The sequence below is a fragment of the Rhinolophus hipposideros genome (assembly GCF_964194185.1).
Source record: "Rhinolophus hipposideros genome assembly, chromosome: 12".
Lineage (NCBI taxonomy): Eukaryota > Metazoa > Chordata > Mammalia > Chiroptera > Rhinolophidae > Rhinolophus > Rhinolophus hipposideros.
In genome coordinates, this window is record NC_138058.1 from 8451003 (window position 1) to 8466411 (window position 15409).

General features: G+C 38.3%; 1 protein-coding gene across 4 annotated transcripts in view; it reads right to left on the reverse strand.

Annotated features, from left to right (window-relative positions):
* The window catches only part of TMEM182 (transmembrane protein 182), an 87060-nt gene that overhangs the window by 41928 nt on the left and 29723 nt on the right, over window positions 1-15409 (reverse strand). For 2 of the 4 annotated variants that reach the window (XM_081069056.1, XM_081069055.1), the window contains 2 exons: window positions 9110-9209; window positions 7398-7496 (listed from right to left, as the gene is read on the reverse strand). In XM_081069056.1, the coding sequence (XP_080925182.1) occupies window positions 7398-7440 (43 nt within the window). In that variant the 5' untranslated portion in view covers window positions 7441-7496; window positions 9110-9209. Of the gene's footprint in view, window positions 1-7397; window positions 7497-9109; window positions 9210-9424; window positions 9742-15409 lie in introns of those variants that run through there. The other 2 variants (XM_081069053.1, XM_081069054.1) reach the window with 2 other exon arrangements.

Consider the following 15409-nt stretch of genomic DNA (forward strand, 5'->3'; position numbering starts at 1 on the left):
TTAACCTGTGAGCCTACGCCGGGATCACAGATGAAAAGCCAGCCACAAGTCAGGAACTGCAGCCACCCTATCATACCACGCTGTGTCTGTGGCCACGGCTGTGTGATCCCCAAGGTCTGAACAAACAGTAGGAAATTAAGTAAGTGGATGATAAGATATTTCTCAATATCTAGGTACTTGACATTTATGACCCCCCATCGCCCCAAAAAAAGAAGACTGAATTGTATTTTCCATTAATTTTTGCAGTATGTGTTTGTTTCTACACAACTAAAGCTGGGTGGAATAAAGTATTTGAAATTATTTGGTAAATTTAAGACAATGTCCAGATTCACTATATCTGAACATGAAATAATTGGTAAATAAAACCCAGCTACACCAGAGTAATTGTTCTGGAAGTGGGAGGCCGTCCCAACGAAAGGAGCTACCTATGATATGTTGGTATGTCTCCTCAATTATTTAGGTCTTTACATTAACTTTTGACTCATTTCTGTGCTTTTTAACACTGTCAAACATAATGGCATTCATTTTTACATTTTGTCTTATTTTGCTTTGTATAGTAAGGCAGATGTCGTGTGTATGTATGCAGTTATTTTGCAAGGCCCTGCACTCCAAAGCTGTGTTCTTGTGGTAGCTATTCCAAGGGCTAGTTATTTGCAAAGATCTCCACTTCCTCATTGCCCACTCCCTCAACACCCCAGGGGGAGGTTTCCATTACCAGCATTCTACTGCTTCATCCCTTAAGATCAGTGCTTTCTGACCTCTCCTTAGGAGAGAAGAGGAGAGGAGGGGGGAGAAGCAGAGAGGGGAGGGGAGGGGAAGGGAGGGGAGGGGAGGGGAGGAAGCCTGGGCTAGGGGTGGGCTCTCAGGAAGATCCTCAGGCAACAGAATGTGCAGGAAAATGGAATGGAATACCAGGCAAGAGGGGAAGGCCCGCTGTGCAATCCAAGTGAACAGGCAGTGAGCAGGAGAGGGACACACAGCAGGTCTGGAGGTGACAGGCCAACCAGCAGGGCGTGTAGGTTAGGTCTAGAAGGAATGCCTGGAAAGAGCTGCCTTTATGGGCATCCACAGCTCAGCAAGCCATTGGTGGGGAGGGAGCTATCGAGGGGCCACTAAAACTTGTGCATTATCAGAGTCGTAGCCAATGTTTTCTTCCTTTTTTTTATTAGTTTCAGGTTCACGAAACAAAGTAATAGACGTTTATCATTTATATCCCCCTCACTGTGTCAACCCCCCTCCCCCATCCACTATCCCTTTAACATTGCACACAGCCATTACATTTCCACTCTCTATTCCTAATGCTGTGCTCTGCTTCTTGTAAGTATACACATACATATATATATATATATATATATATATATACATAAACATACATACATACATACGTAAGTATATACATATATACATACATGTGTATATATATATGTGTGTGTGTATAAACTTGTAGTTGACATTCATTATTGTTCAGCTTCAGCTTCAGGTGTACAGTGCGGTGATCAGGCATCTACATCTTCCCTGAGGTGGTCTCCCTAACGAGACAAGTGTCCATCGAATAACCGTATCCAATTTCTTCTACTCCCTTCTCACTTTCATTCACTCTGCACTTCTCACTGAGGACCAACACTTCCTTCTTAGGGCTCTCCCCTCCCCCAGCCCCTCTGACAACACATCAGCCTGCTCCGTTGTTCTTCTTTGTGGACTGTTCTTGTTTCTTTCTTTCTCCCATTAAGTGTTACTGTTATCTTACTGCCTTCTTTCCTGAGATTTGTTTCTTTCTTAAAGATTACATCTGATATCAAAAATCACCTCTGCAAATTTCATTGTCTGTTGTGCTAATGAATGTTTTTCAGGAAAGTCAATTTTGTGCATAAAGCTACTGGTTGAATTATTTCAAACTGGTGTTCCACCATCAACATAATTTGAGCAAACTGAATATACCTACATCCTCATCCTGCACTTCAAAGTATGCCCCCTGCTCTTGGTTATCATGTTTCTTCTATCCCCCTTACCAAATTTTCTTAGTTGAAATAATTCAGTTCAGTACCATTTGTTGAGCAAGTTGGTACTACGGCACAATAATAACAACAAAAACAACCTATTCCAATCTTTGGATTAGCCATGCACACGTCTGGAAATATAATCCAAACAATTAATGCAAATTATAAAAAAAGTTACATGCATATCATTATTTTTAACGTGGAAGTAACATCTAACATATTTAAAATTTAAGAAATCATTAGGTAAAAACATGGAGAAACTTGCTATCTTAAAAAAAGAAAAGTGAGATATACATTTGTATTTACAATGATTAAAACAATGTATAATATGCATGTAAGAAGGCCTGGAAAGAAATACTCTAAAATAATATTTATAGTTTAGAGGGAAGCGACCATATCACCTTTAATTGTATATTGTTTAAACAGAACAGCACCTTCCTCAAAAGGAAATTTCTTCATCGTCCTAGATTCCTCCAGCTTTCTTTTGCTTGGCTATCAAGTTTTACACATTAAATATCATTTATATTTCTTACTCCTTATTCACCTTCGCTGTCCCACCCTCATCCTTGCCCCAGTGACTCACAGGCAGGATTTGACACTATTCCCCTGAAGAGGATCCTTCAGGTTGATCCACTCAATACTCACTCCCAGCCCTTCTCCCTTCTCCTGCTCCACTCCAGTAGCTAGAAAACCACCAACTTCATGTCCCAGCCTAACAGAGACCATGTGACACGGTTCCGATGAAGAAAGCATTGTTAGAAATCAACTGAAGAATGCTAGGGACTTTTCTGCTCTTCTGAAGATGGAAGAACAAGATAGCGACTGTCCACCTGCTGAGGAGAAAAGGTGGAAAGACCTGTGCCCCCGATAGCCTCATTATGGGAGAAATACCTCCCTTATTTTGCAGCTACTGTCTGATTTCTGTTACTTACAGCCTAATGTGTGGCTGACAAATAATATCTTGCCTGGCTGTCTTCCTGACTCTAGTCTTATATCACTCACTTCACCCCACATTTATTTCATAAGGGTGAAGGGAAAAAAAGACCTAAATGGAATACTAAATAAACAAACACTGAAAATAAAAGCAAAGGACAGTTGACATGTGAAAACAATGGTGAAGGCCTAAAAACTACAAACAGCATGAATAAAAAATTTTAAGAGTAACCTGAGTCCATTTAGTAAATTTTTAAAACATGCCTATATATATCAATAATTACTTAGGAAATTAGTATTAGTACTAATACTAATTTAGTAAATTTTTAAAACATGCCTATATATATCAATAATTACTTAGGAAATTAGTATTAGTACCACGGTACAGTCTGCTAATGAAGACTTCTAAGAAATAGTCATTCCACAAAACATATTCAGCGGATACAATCCTTTTATGTTTGGTGAGCCAAACATAAAAGACCACTGTAGGAGCTCGGAGTTGAATTGGGAAGGAACTACATGAACAAAAAAATTACACAAGTAAATAATTGACATCTATGTTATTAATGATCAAATTAAAGCATGGGTTTTATAAAAGAGAATCTGGTCTAGTGCAAGTATGAGTGGGTTAGCGGGCTGGCAAGGGAGGCTTCTTTAGAAAACTGAAGTTTGAACTAGCTGGAAGCATAATAGACCTGCTTTGTTAGGGAAAGGAAGGGAGGCGGGGTTGGAAAGAGAGAACTAACTTTTGGGGAGGAGGGATGGCACATACACAGGCCCAGCGGCAAGAGGATGAATATGTATTCTGAGGAACCCAATGAAGGTCATGGTGGCTAGCCTGTGTATGTGTTTGTTCCAACACAACAAGAGAAGGTGAAATTATGTTCAATATATTCTGCTTAAGAAGAAAGCCAAGTATGAGATTTAGTTTTGAAAATTTTTCCCTTGGACAAACTAAAATTACAACAATTACCTGATGAAAATACTATCTGCAATGTTTGCATTGTCATTCTATACAAATATTTAAGCATCTACTAAGGACCAGGCACCATACTAAGTTCTGGGGATATAACTATGAGTGGGTTACATTCTGTGCCTATAGGGAGTTGCAATAAACAAGGAAGAAACTGAGGTACCTCGTGTTTTTTACCGAGGTGAAAAACAATTACAGTTAAGTATAATGAGCATTTTGAGGTGGAGGTGAGGTCAAAGGCCAGGGGGACATCAAAAAGAAATCTTTTATCATGGGTTTACTCATGGGTTGAATTACCTTGAAAATTAATCTATGTCCAGCACATCATTATCAAATGATACTAAATAAATGGACTGTGAGCTTAAGCATGAAACAAACCAGAAAATCTATCAGATATCAAAAACTGACAGATACCAAAAGGCAATGGAATTGTGTAATGGACTTCCAAGTACACAATCCTACCACAAAAAACAATTCTGAGAATTGTATCACCCCCTCTCAGCTTGGGCAACCACTCAATAACTTAGTTTGAGCATAACTGAATTTTAGATAATATATTTGAGCTTAAAAAAATTAAAGGAAACACTGAATTAGACCTGATTGTGTACACAGGTCAGAATCAGATAAGGCAGAAAAAGCCAACGTAAGTTTAATTTATTCTTTCATTGAGATTCAACTAAGAGACTTATACTTAAAAAGTTTTAATTGCAAGCACTAAAATAGCCTTTTCATTTACTATAGTTTATAAGATTATTAATAAACAAAACCCAGAACTTGAAGATTTGCATCAGTTCTGGCAATGATCAGCTGTGTGAAGACAGAGTCACATGACTTCCCTGAGTCACGTTTCCATATTCTCTGGCTCAGTTTCCATATTGTGAAATAGAATCATTTCATCAGTAACATCCAAGGATTTTAAAAGTCTTTCCAGAAAAATCACATATCACTGTATCATGTTCACTGATTTCAATGTTGGTCAACTGTGACTTTAAAAACTGAGGAGAATACAAACCATTTTACCAATAATTTTCCAGGCAGGATACATCAGGCTTTACAAACAATACTTTAAATTTACCCAAGATAAATTGGCAAATGTATAATGCCTGAGAACTATGAAGCTACGTGAAGATAAAGAGTCACTCTGGAGTCTAGTGAAGACTGTGTGGCCTCAGTGACTAGGAAACACTTTCCGGCAGGTAGAATCCTTTTGATGAAATCTATGTCCTTCTCTTGGATAAAGCAAAACCCAAAAAAATCACCCTAATATAATATCAAGTATCACTGAATAATATCATGAAGATAAATGGAATATGTATATACTATCTCTGTTGTAGGAAATAATCCTTCCCATCTCAGTAATTTTTACTTAAAGTGGTTGATAAAGTTGCTTAAAGTGAACGAACGCCATAAAATATGTGCCAAAAAGGAGTTTGATAATTTTTAAAGAAACGGAATATGGTTTTGTCATTAGAACCCCTCAGCTCCCCCCCCCAAATGACACAGTAATTATCCACAGTGCTACATAATAATTCTAAGTGTAACTGCAGTATAATTTTTCTGACATGCATTTACTATCCATCTCCATAATTATTATGCACAGATTATGTTACCTTGTTTTTCAAGTTCTCTACTATCTCCTTGAGGTGCAGACTTTTCAAATATGTGGATGAATTTTAAAATATATGATGCCTACAATAGCTACCTCATCACAGGACCTTAACATATGAATATCAGCAACAACAATACTAACGTTTATGCAAATAGCTAATGTTCTAGAAAGCCAACCCTGTACTACTTCTTAGTTCATTTTATAAAAGTAAGAATGTTCAGGAAAGGATATTTTTTTGTAGCTTTTTGTAACATAAAATGGTTTATTGTACTATACCTTGTACCATCTCATCTCCTAGCAGTGAGAGGGGTCCACATCGTACACAATGTGAGAGAGTTTCACACACGTGAATGAGATAACTCATGCGGTTTTTAATGGGAATGACCAGCCACATTGCGCACATTTTCAAGACCAACAGTCACAGTCCTTTTGACTGTGCTGTAACGAGCAACCCAGGGGGACAAGCACAGCTGCGGATCAGCTCACCTCTTTTCCTATCCAGACTTCCCATCGCTCCATTAAATGTCATAGTAATGATGTGAAATAAGCAAATGCTACATCCTTTGACAAATATAAAAGAAAATTACAATGTATGGAAATATATATGCTATAGAAAGATGAAAACAATGGATGAATGATGGAAGTTCTGTGATGGTTAATTTTACGTGTCAACTTGGTTAGACTGCGGTGCCCAGCTGTTAGGCTAAACACTGGTTTCGATGCTATTCTGAAGGTAACTGGTAGATGTGACTATCGTTTATAATCAGTAGGCTACAAGGAAAGCGGATGAGCCTCCACAAAGGGGGTGGGCCTCACTCAATCAGTTGAACGCTTTAAGAACAAAGACCACGGTTTTCTGAAGAAGAAGAAGGAATTCTCCTCAAAATTGCAACACAGAAATTCTACCAGAGTTCCCAGCTAAAGACTCAAGACTGCGATATCAACTCTTACCTGAATCTCCAGCCCGCAGGTCTGTCCTACAGATTTCAGACTGGATAGCCCCCAAAACCACACGAGCGAATGCGTGAATGTGCTCCCTCAATATGTCTCTCCTATATATCTCCTACTGAGTCTCTGGAGAATACTGTCTAATATAAGTCTATTCAGGGCATTAAATATATTAGGTATTCTCTTTGATAATATTTTTGGCTCTGCTTATGACATTGGCAAATTCTATGTGCCCCTTACATTTTAAGATTAGGATAACCATCCTTTACTAAAAACTTCATGAAACCAGCTGAGAATAAAGCTGACATATTGAGTTTCTGTACTTTCTACAACACTAGACTTATGTACTATAAGTACTATACTATCTTATGTACTTTCCATGGAAGCTAAGTTCAAGTACTTTCTACAATAGTTATGAAAAACAGTATGAAAATACAAGAGGATCCAGGTAATGACATCTGACTATCCTTCTATGAGCTATCACACACAACAAAGTTCAGTCCTTTTGTAGGAATCCAGTAGCATAATCTTATTTGTAACACCTGCAAAAAAAAACGTTTTCAAAGCAAGGTGTACACTACAATATTCTCAACTGTCAGACTGTTTGTAGGTCTGTTAAACCCTGAAAAAGCAGTTCTGCCTAATGAACATCACTATTTCCACATCAGAAAATGCACTTATGAAATTACCTTTACAAGTAGCAAGTAAATTATAATGGCTTTACTCTTAGACAAAAGTTGTATTCTGCTAAAATTCTAAGTGGTGAGTTAAAAATGATATCCTCTTCTTTTGTACATAACAGGTTGATATAAGAGAAACATGTTGAAATTATAGATGTTAAGTTATTTTTTAATTGCCCTCAACAATTTTGTGGGGGGCATCTGTCAGAAAAGACACGTTCCTCTCAGAGGAACATTGTGAGGACAGCAATACTTACTAACTGCAGAGTCATAGGAGGTAGAGTTGTGCTCGCCTCTCATGAAGGGATATGGTGACAGGTAAGCATGCGTGCAGTTCTTGGATGGCGGCTGATTGGCTGGGAAGGAAACCAAAACAATGGTAATCTGTTATTGAGGAGCTGAGTGAAGACTCATTCCCAATAAAAGAAAAATACAGGGCCGGGGGGTACAAAAGCTAAATAAAACCTCAGGTTAGATCAACAAATTGTTGAGTGAGTGGAGTAGACTTTCTAAAAAACTCACACTGGGAAGCACAAAGAACCTGGAAAGTGGATTTATCCAAAACATCTAGCCCGTGAGGTAATTCAACGCCCTTAATATCACCTTAAAATTTAAGGCATCACATTTCACTTATTTTCAGAACCATATTCTCCCATTCCTAACATAATGCCTAGCACATTTTCTAAACAAAAAATAATTTCGAAAATCTAATACAATTAGATTTAACATTGATCAGTTCCAATTAATATAAAATGTCTTCTAAATCCTATTGTTAGGGGGAAAATTGGAAATGACAGATCATACAAGTTAACAATTCAAATATATTTTTAGCATTTGAAGAAGCCACAAGAAAAGAACTTTCATGTTGTTTGAAAACTTGAAAATTTCATTGTGGACATTTTAAGGAGTGAAATATTCTTCCTTTCTCTAAATCCCTTGCAAAATCGTTCTCTTGCACAGTCTGATTTATCCCCTTTAATAAAGTCTAAATAATTTTTATTGACACATTGCATGCTTATCCCCCCCCACCGAAACAACTATAAGATAGTCTTTCAAATATTCTTCTCAAAATGCCATTTCATTGTTACTTTGTTCCTTTTAGATACGCCAACTTGTCATCAGCTTGCTTAAGTCTCCCATGATCTCATATTTTTATTACATATTCCACAATCTTGACTATTGTGTAAATATCATGCTTTGATTTATCACAGTAAGATTTCATAAGGAGACTAATAATTTTAACCCACAATAAGCCATAAGGTAATAAATAGTTCTTTTCTTCATTTGATGTAATAAGATAAAGGCTAGCTGTTTTCAATGAATTGATTTTCAAAGATTAGTACAATATAGTGAATACAGTTGAAAGAATGCATCATATTTTTAAGAAGCTATTCTACTTCAAAAAGAACTTGAAAGTTTCTGAGAGACTGCAAACATCAAAAGCGAGGCATTTCTTGATATCGCCCACAAATTTGGTTGAAGCCCAAATAGAACAAGCTTTCATCTGCCACAGCTGGTAATTAATGTTCATTATTTTTTAAAAAAGATTTTTTTTAAACTTTGAAGCCATGAATATGAAATAATACATCTCTATTTCTGGATTTTAAAAAACATAAAAACAATTACTTGCAATGTAGCAGTAATAGACTCTCGAAAAATACTATAAATAATATTTGTTGTGTTAGGGTTAGTGTATTTAAAATATGAGAAAGGAAACAGTAGAAAATTCAGTTTTACCATAAATATACCATAAATATGCAGACTTTTACTTTATGTTAAATAAAGTAATTATTGCTATAGCTATTTCTACTTATTGCAAAGGAGTCACTTCATGAGCCCTTTGCAGACACCCTATTGGATTCTACAACTAAACATTCAACCCTATTCTGTAAATGATGTGTACTAAATAAGAAACTGTTCATTTTTTTTTTTAAAGACAAGGGGGAGATAAAAGTGAAATTGCACTTACTGTACCAGAACTTCCAGATATTGGAATCATTCTCTTCCACAATCCCATTAAACCAACATCTCCAGAAGAATCCTTCATGGTGGAAAGTGACATTCTCTATCTGCACAGAACACAAGTGAAGTCACTTGCTGTCAACACAAGGAACATAATTAAATTATTCCATCCACTAAAATTCTTAAAGCAACATATTTGGTCCCAATAATAATGATCAGTAGCTTTCTACATATCTCTTCTATGAAGTAATAGTCACTCCACTACTATTCTCTGATTTCAAGAGTATACCAAATACATCAATACTTTGAAAAAGAAACGCACATTCTGTTCACCTGAACACTTCCCCACTTCAGTCGCCAGAAGCCAATAATCCGATCCAAAAGCCACCAAAAAGAGTAAAACCCCCAAAGCACCAAAGAGAGCTCCAAAGAAGATGGCGACATTCAGTTTCATTTTCAATTCACTGGTTTCCCTTCAAATAAAAAATTAAACAATGGCAGACACCTAGCTTCTCAACAACAAAAAGAATAAGGAGTTTTGAGTAGGCAGAATCTTCTTGAGAAGCCTCTCCTTGCTTGTGTTTTGGTGGCTTCTCACTCAGAACCAGCTGGTGGATTGTATTCCCTCTGCTCACCCCTGGAGGGACTCCAGCCCGGCAGCTGAGAATGGCCGGCTATTTTAGGAAACTGATTGAGGAGCTGTCTCTCTCCCTTGGGGATCAAAAAATAGCTGACCTTCCCCTGACTGTAGAGGAATATCAGAAGCTGGCTATAATGATCATTATTGCTGTTGGGTAATCCATAGAAGTGGAAAGAAGATGGAATGGTCTAAAGCCATCGACAATAGTGGCCCCCGAGTCTTCAGTGTCTGAACAAGCTCCTCTTAGTCTAGAATGACCATTACAACCACGAAGACACCAAAGACTTGCTTTGAAGATATACAAATTGCAGCTATGAAGAACCATAAAGACTTCTCTTGACTATGATTGAAGTTGTAATTAATTTCTTAATTCCTTTTGAATGTTTCTGGGGTGGAAAATAATTTGTGGGTCAAAGGGTCTAACATAACACCAAGTACAGTTCAGGTTTATAACCTAGACATCCAGATGTGTATTGAAAAGATCAAGAATATGGTAACGTAAACTATTTAAAATATTAAAAAGTAGTTTTATGCAGCATACACTACTGACATAAACACAGCACTTTCCACAGCAGCTCCCAGATCCTGTACAGGTTATTCCAAATGATCATCCCAAATGGGACTGATGAAAAAAAAGTCTCAAAAATATATTGTTTTCTGGATTAAGATGAAAGAATCTGGTCTACTCTTTCCTCTGTTTTCTTTATTGTAAGTATCTAATTTCCTCAAAAGATGAGTCATACTTGATACCCATCTAAGCCACCTAAGAGCAATGAATTTACTTTCTTCATGCCTTGACTCTAGAGTTTGTTTTCATGTCTTAGTCTCCTAGACAGTATTTTTTAAGTATCTGTGTAATATTTTAAAACTTGTACTGTGCCCACGGCTACTGGTTGTATATTCTCAATAGTAAAATGAGTCACTGCATGTTCTATCTAACGAGGCATCTGAACCCTACCAGCTTCCTTCACCACTTCTTTTGTTTGGCATAGCACACATCTTTAGATGTGTATTTGGTGAGGACAAAAAGATACCTCCCAAGTAAGGATGTAGGGCCTTGGCCAGCTCCAGCCGTCTGCAATCAGAGGTGCCCACAGGTCATGAATTCGAAGTCACAGAATCAGTGACTAAGGGTTAAACGGGATTCAAGACTCCATCTCAGCTGATCCCTCACCTAATGCCCAAATCTCCTTTACAAGACTCCCCACATCATTGAGCCAAGACATTTTGAGCCTACTAGATTTAAGGAAATCAATTATGTCCACACAGCTCCACCTTCACTTCTGCTAAAAGCCGCTTCCCTAAAGTTTCTAGTATTAATCATATTCTATCTTCTGAGATTGAACATACGCAGAACATTCTGATATTTTGAAGTAACCCTGTTCCTTTAAACATCCCTTAGACTGGCACAACTGCAAATCTCCTTGCTGTTCTGGTTACAATTCCAAGTACTGAAATTGAAGTGAGGCATAGTCAAGTATTCTGGGTATAGTTTAAGAACCCGGTACCACCACTTTTCTTACTGGGATACTATGAATAATGGCTTCCCAAAGATGTCAACACCCTAATCCTTAACTTATATGGCAATATTTTGGATTACACAGGTAGGGGACATCTAATCACGTGAATTCTTAAAAGAAGAGACTCTTTCCAGACAGAGGGTCAGAGAGTTACTGGTTTGAAGATGAAAGGTGGCCACGAGTCAAGGAATGTGGATAGCTTCTAGAGGTTGGAAGAGGAAAGAAAACAGATTTTCCCTGAGAGCCTTCAGGAAAAAACACAGCCCTACCAACACCTAGATTTGGGGGATTTCTGACATCTGGACTTTTAAGTTTGTAAATTTGTGTTGCTTTAAGCCACCAATTTGATACAGCAGCAACAGGAAATGAATACAGATGTCATTATATAATGAATATAATATCAGACCAAATTAAGGATTTTTTGGGGGAGGGAGGGAAACACATTTTCAAAAAGTGTTTATTGGGAACTTGTGAGGGTCAATTCTATCAGATACTAAAGTTACAATATACAGGCCCTGACCTTGAGGAATTCATGAGGTAGCAGGGAAAAACTGATTCATCAAAATGAGGCACCCAGAGGTGTTAAAGAGCATCTCGCCATTCTAGGCACATTCTCCTGCTCACCTACACACCCCTCTCCCAGGATTAGTGTGTTGGTGGTTGTGCAATAGTGGTTGTAGGTGACAACGCTATTGTTTGGGGAGAAGGACAAATTTTAGGAAGGTTTTATTTATGTGATTTACACATCAATGGTGTGTGGTAAAAATCTATGCATTAATACTAAATCTTTAATACACACATTCACAAACATACGCACAAACAAATAACTAGATTTTTAAAATAAGTAGTAAAGAGTGTCCGACTGTTACTGTTATAACTCATCTCAATTTCTGTCTTTGTCACACACAAAAAATCATCTTTCTGGACTAGGCCCATCTAGTAACATTATCTTACAACTTTTGCTGTACCCAAAAATATATAAATATTATTATAAAAATGTATATTTATTACACCACTTGTTAATGTACCTAATTATTTCAACCATTCTTTCATGAGCATCTATTTGAGACAAATATTGAATAATTTGAAATCATGAAGCTGAAATCCTTTAGCTCAGTTATCGCCAGTGCTTATTATAGTATTTGGCACATAACAGGCACTAAAATAAAATAAAAATCAATTTGTATTAGGACTCTTGGCTGAGATGCAAATACACGACTCCCTAGCAATGACCTAGCAATAACCAACTAGCAATCGCTCCCAAAAGCAATGACCCTGATCTGGCCTGGCCTGTTCGTTGTGAAAGTTGGAGAGACAGAATTTATCAGGATGTGTGCTCTCTCTGCTCACAAACAATTTTTTTTTTTAAATCTACATTGGACTCTTACTGAGAAATGAAATGGAACTTACAATCCAGGGGTCAAAGAGTACCTTTCTTCTTTAGAAAATTGGACCCTTTGCCTGTCATTTGAAATTCCTCTAATTTTCCATGATTCTAAAATATTTCTAACAGCCATTCAGTATCTCTCCCCCAGGTTCTCTCAGCAGCCAAGGAAGTTGCCTATGCACCAGGAAGACTGTTAAACAGCTGCTGTGTTCTCATGATCCCTTTATAAATTCTGCCATAGGTTCTCTTTTCACTTTCACCCTCTTTTCTAGTGAAAGGCCAGATGGGGAGAGACAGACATACCTAAGCACCAACCTCAACTCACAATAATCCTATATCAAAAGCAGCTCCATTACTATTGAACATACCTGTCTCTTATGTGAATATGGAATCTATGTTTGATTATTTGATTACCACACTGAATCTGCAAGACCACAAGCATATGAGGTCTGACAAGGGAGTTCGAGAACTCACCCTAGAAAAAGTGCTACATACCTCAATGCTGAGTATGACTATGGTCACCTTCAGAGCACTCCCCTGGGGAAGCTATGCACCAACGCCAGTGCCTAGTCCACTCTTCAAAGCAGTTTTAGAACTCCTCTTCTGGAATGGCCATCAGAGCCATCGTTGTATTATACTTGATGTCGTGAATGTCATCAAAATGTCTTCTTTTCAGTATTTCCTTTATCTTCGGGTGAAAAAAGAATTCACTGGGGGCCAGATCAGGTGAGTAGGGAGGGTGTTCCAATACAGTTATTTGTTTACTGGCTAAAAACTCCCTCACAGACAGTGCTCTGTGAGCTGGTGTATTTTCATGATCCAAGAGCATGAATTGTTGCCAAAAAGTTCAGGTAGTTTTTGTGTTTTTTACACAGCCTTTTCAACACTTCCAAATAGTAAACTTGGTTAACTATCCAGTTGGCACAAATTCATAATGAATCATCCCTCTGACATAAAAAAAGATTAGAAGCATCATTTTGAATCTTGATTTGGACTGACAGAACTTTTTTGGTCATGAAGAATAGGCCAACTTGCATTGTGCACTATTGGTACACCCATGTTTCATCACCAGTGATAACACAGTCCAAAACATCGTCTTGCCTCTCCAAAAGGTCTTGGCAAACTTCGACTCTACTTCACTGTTGTTCATCAGTGAGCTCCTTCAGCACTATTTTTGCACATACTTTGCTCATGCCAAGATTTTCAGTTAAGATTTTCCTAACTGTTCTCTAGTGATGTTCACTTGGTCTGCTATGCTTCTCATAGTCACCCAATGATTTTGATGTACAATTCGATAAATTTTTGCAATGTTGTCATCAATTCTGCTCATTACTGGCCGCCCTGACCTCCTCTCATCAGTGATGAGTTCTCTCCCTTCAGAAAAATGTTTAATCCATTTGTACACTGTCGTTTTCTTCTTAGCACTATCCCCACAAACTTGGACTAACATGTTCCTGATCTCACTTCCACTCTTGCCAAGTTTAACAAGAAATTTAATGTTTGTTCATTACTCTAATTCAAGTTCAGACATTCTCGCTATGGTACACAAAAACATACAACAACAATATGAACTCCACTCAGCAAGACACTACCACACATTGACACGAACACAGCTGTGAGACACTAATACACAAAGGTTATGAAACCTTACTGAACTGTTTGTACATTGTTGTCAATGTAAACGCATGGTGGCAAGTTCTCGAACCTAATTGTCAGAACTCGTAGGCAAGGTTTTTCAACTTCAAACCTATGGGAGAGCTTGAATGTCAAAAATGTAAACCAAGGGGCCAGCCCGGTGGCTCAGGCGGTTGGAGCTCCATGCTCCTAACACTGAAAGCTGCCGGTTCGAATCCCACATGGGCCAGTGGGCTCTCAACCACAAGGTTGCCAGTTCAACTCCTCGAATCCCGGAAGGGATGGTGGGCTCCGTCCCCTGCAATTAAGATTGAACACTGCACCTTGAGCTGAGCTGCCTCCTAGATGGCTCAGTTGGTTGGAGCGCGGGCTCTCAACCACAAGGTTGCCAGTTCAATTCCTCGAGTCCCCCAAGGGATTGTGGGCAGCGCCCCCTGCAACTAAAGATTGAACACAGCACCTTGAGCTGAGCTCCCGGATGGCTCACTTGGTTGGAGCGCGTCCTCTCAACCACAAGGTTGCCAGTTCGACTCCCGCAAGGGATGGTGGGCTGCACCCCCTGCAACTAGCAACAGTAACTGGACCTGGAGCTGAGCTGCGCCCTCCACAACTAAGACTGAAAGGACAACAACTTGAAGCTGAACAGAACCCTCCACAATTAAGATTGAAAGGACAACAACTTGACTTGGAAAAAAGGTCCTGGAAGTACACACTGTTCCCCAATAAAGTCCTGTTCCTCTTCCCCAATAAAACCTTTAATAAAAAATGTAGACTGAGTTGAATAATAATAACTAATACTCATGAGCATCTATCACATGACAACACCATCCTGAGCATGTTAAACATCTTAAATACAACTAAGTCTTCAGTAGGCAGAATATGAAATGTCCAGTTTCTCTGTGGAAGTCCACTCTCCCGGTGGGAAGTTTAGCATCTAAAAGTCTTCTTGGTGGCAGGAGTTAAAGATGTTCTTGGTCACATGAAGAAGGCCAGAGGTTTCATTCTTTTCTCTGGCCAAGTAATATTCCATTGTATAGATGTATCACATGTTCTTTATCCACTTGTCTATGAATGGGCACTTAGGCTGCTTCCATATCTTGGCTACGGTAAACAATGCTGCGATGA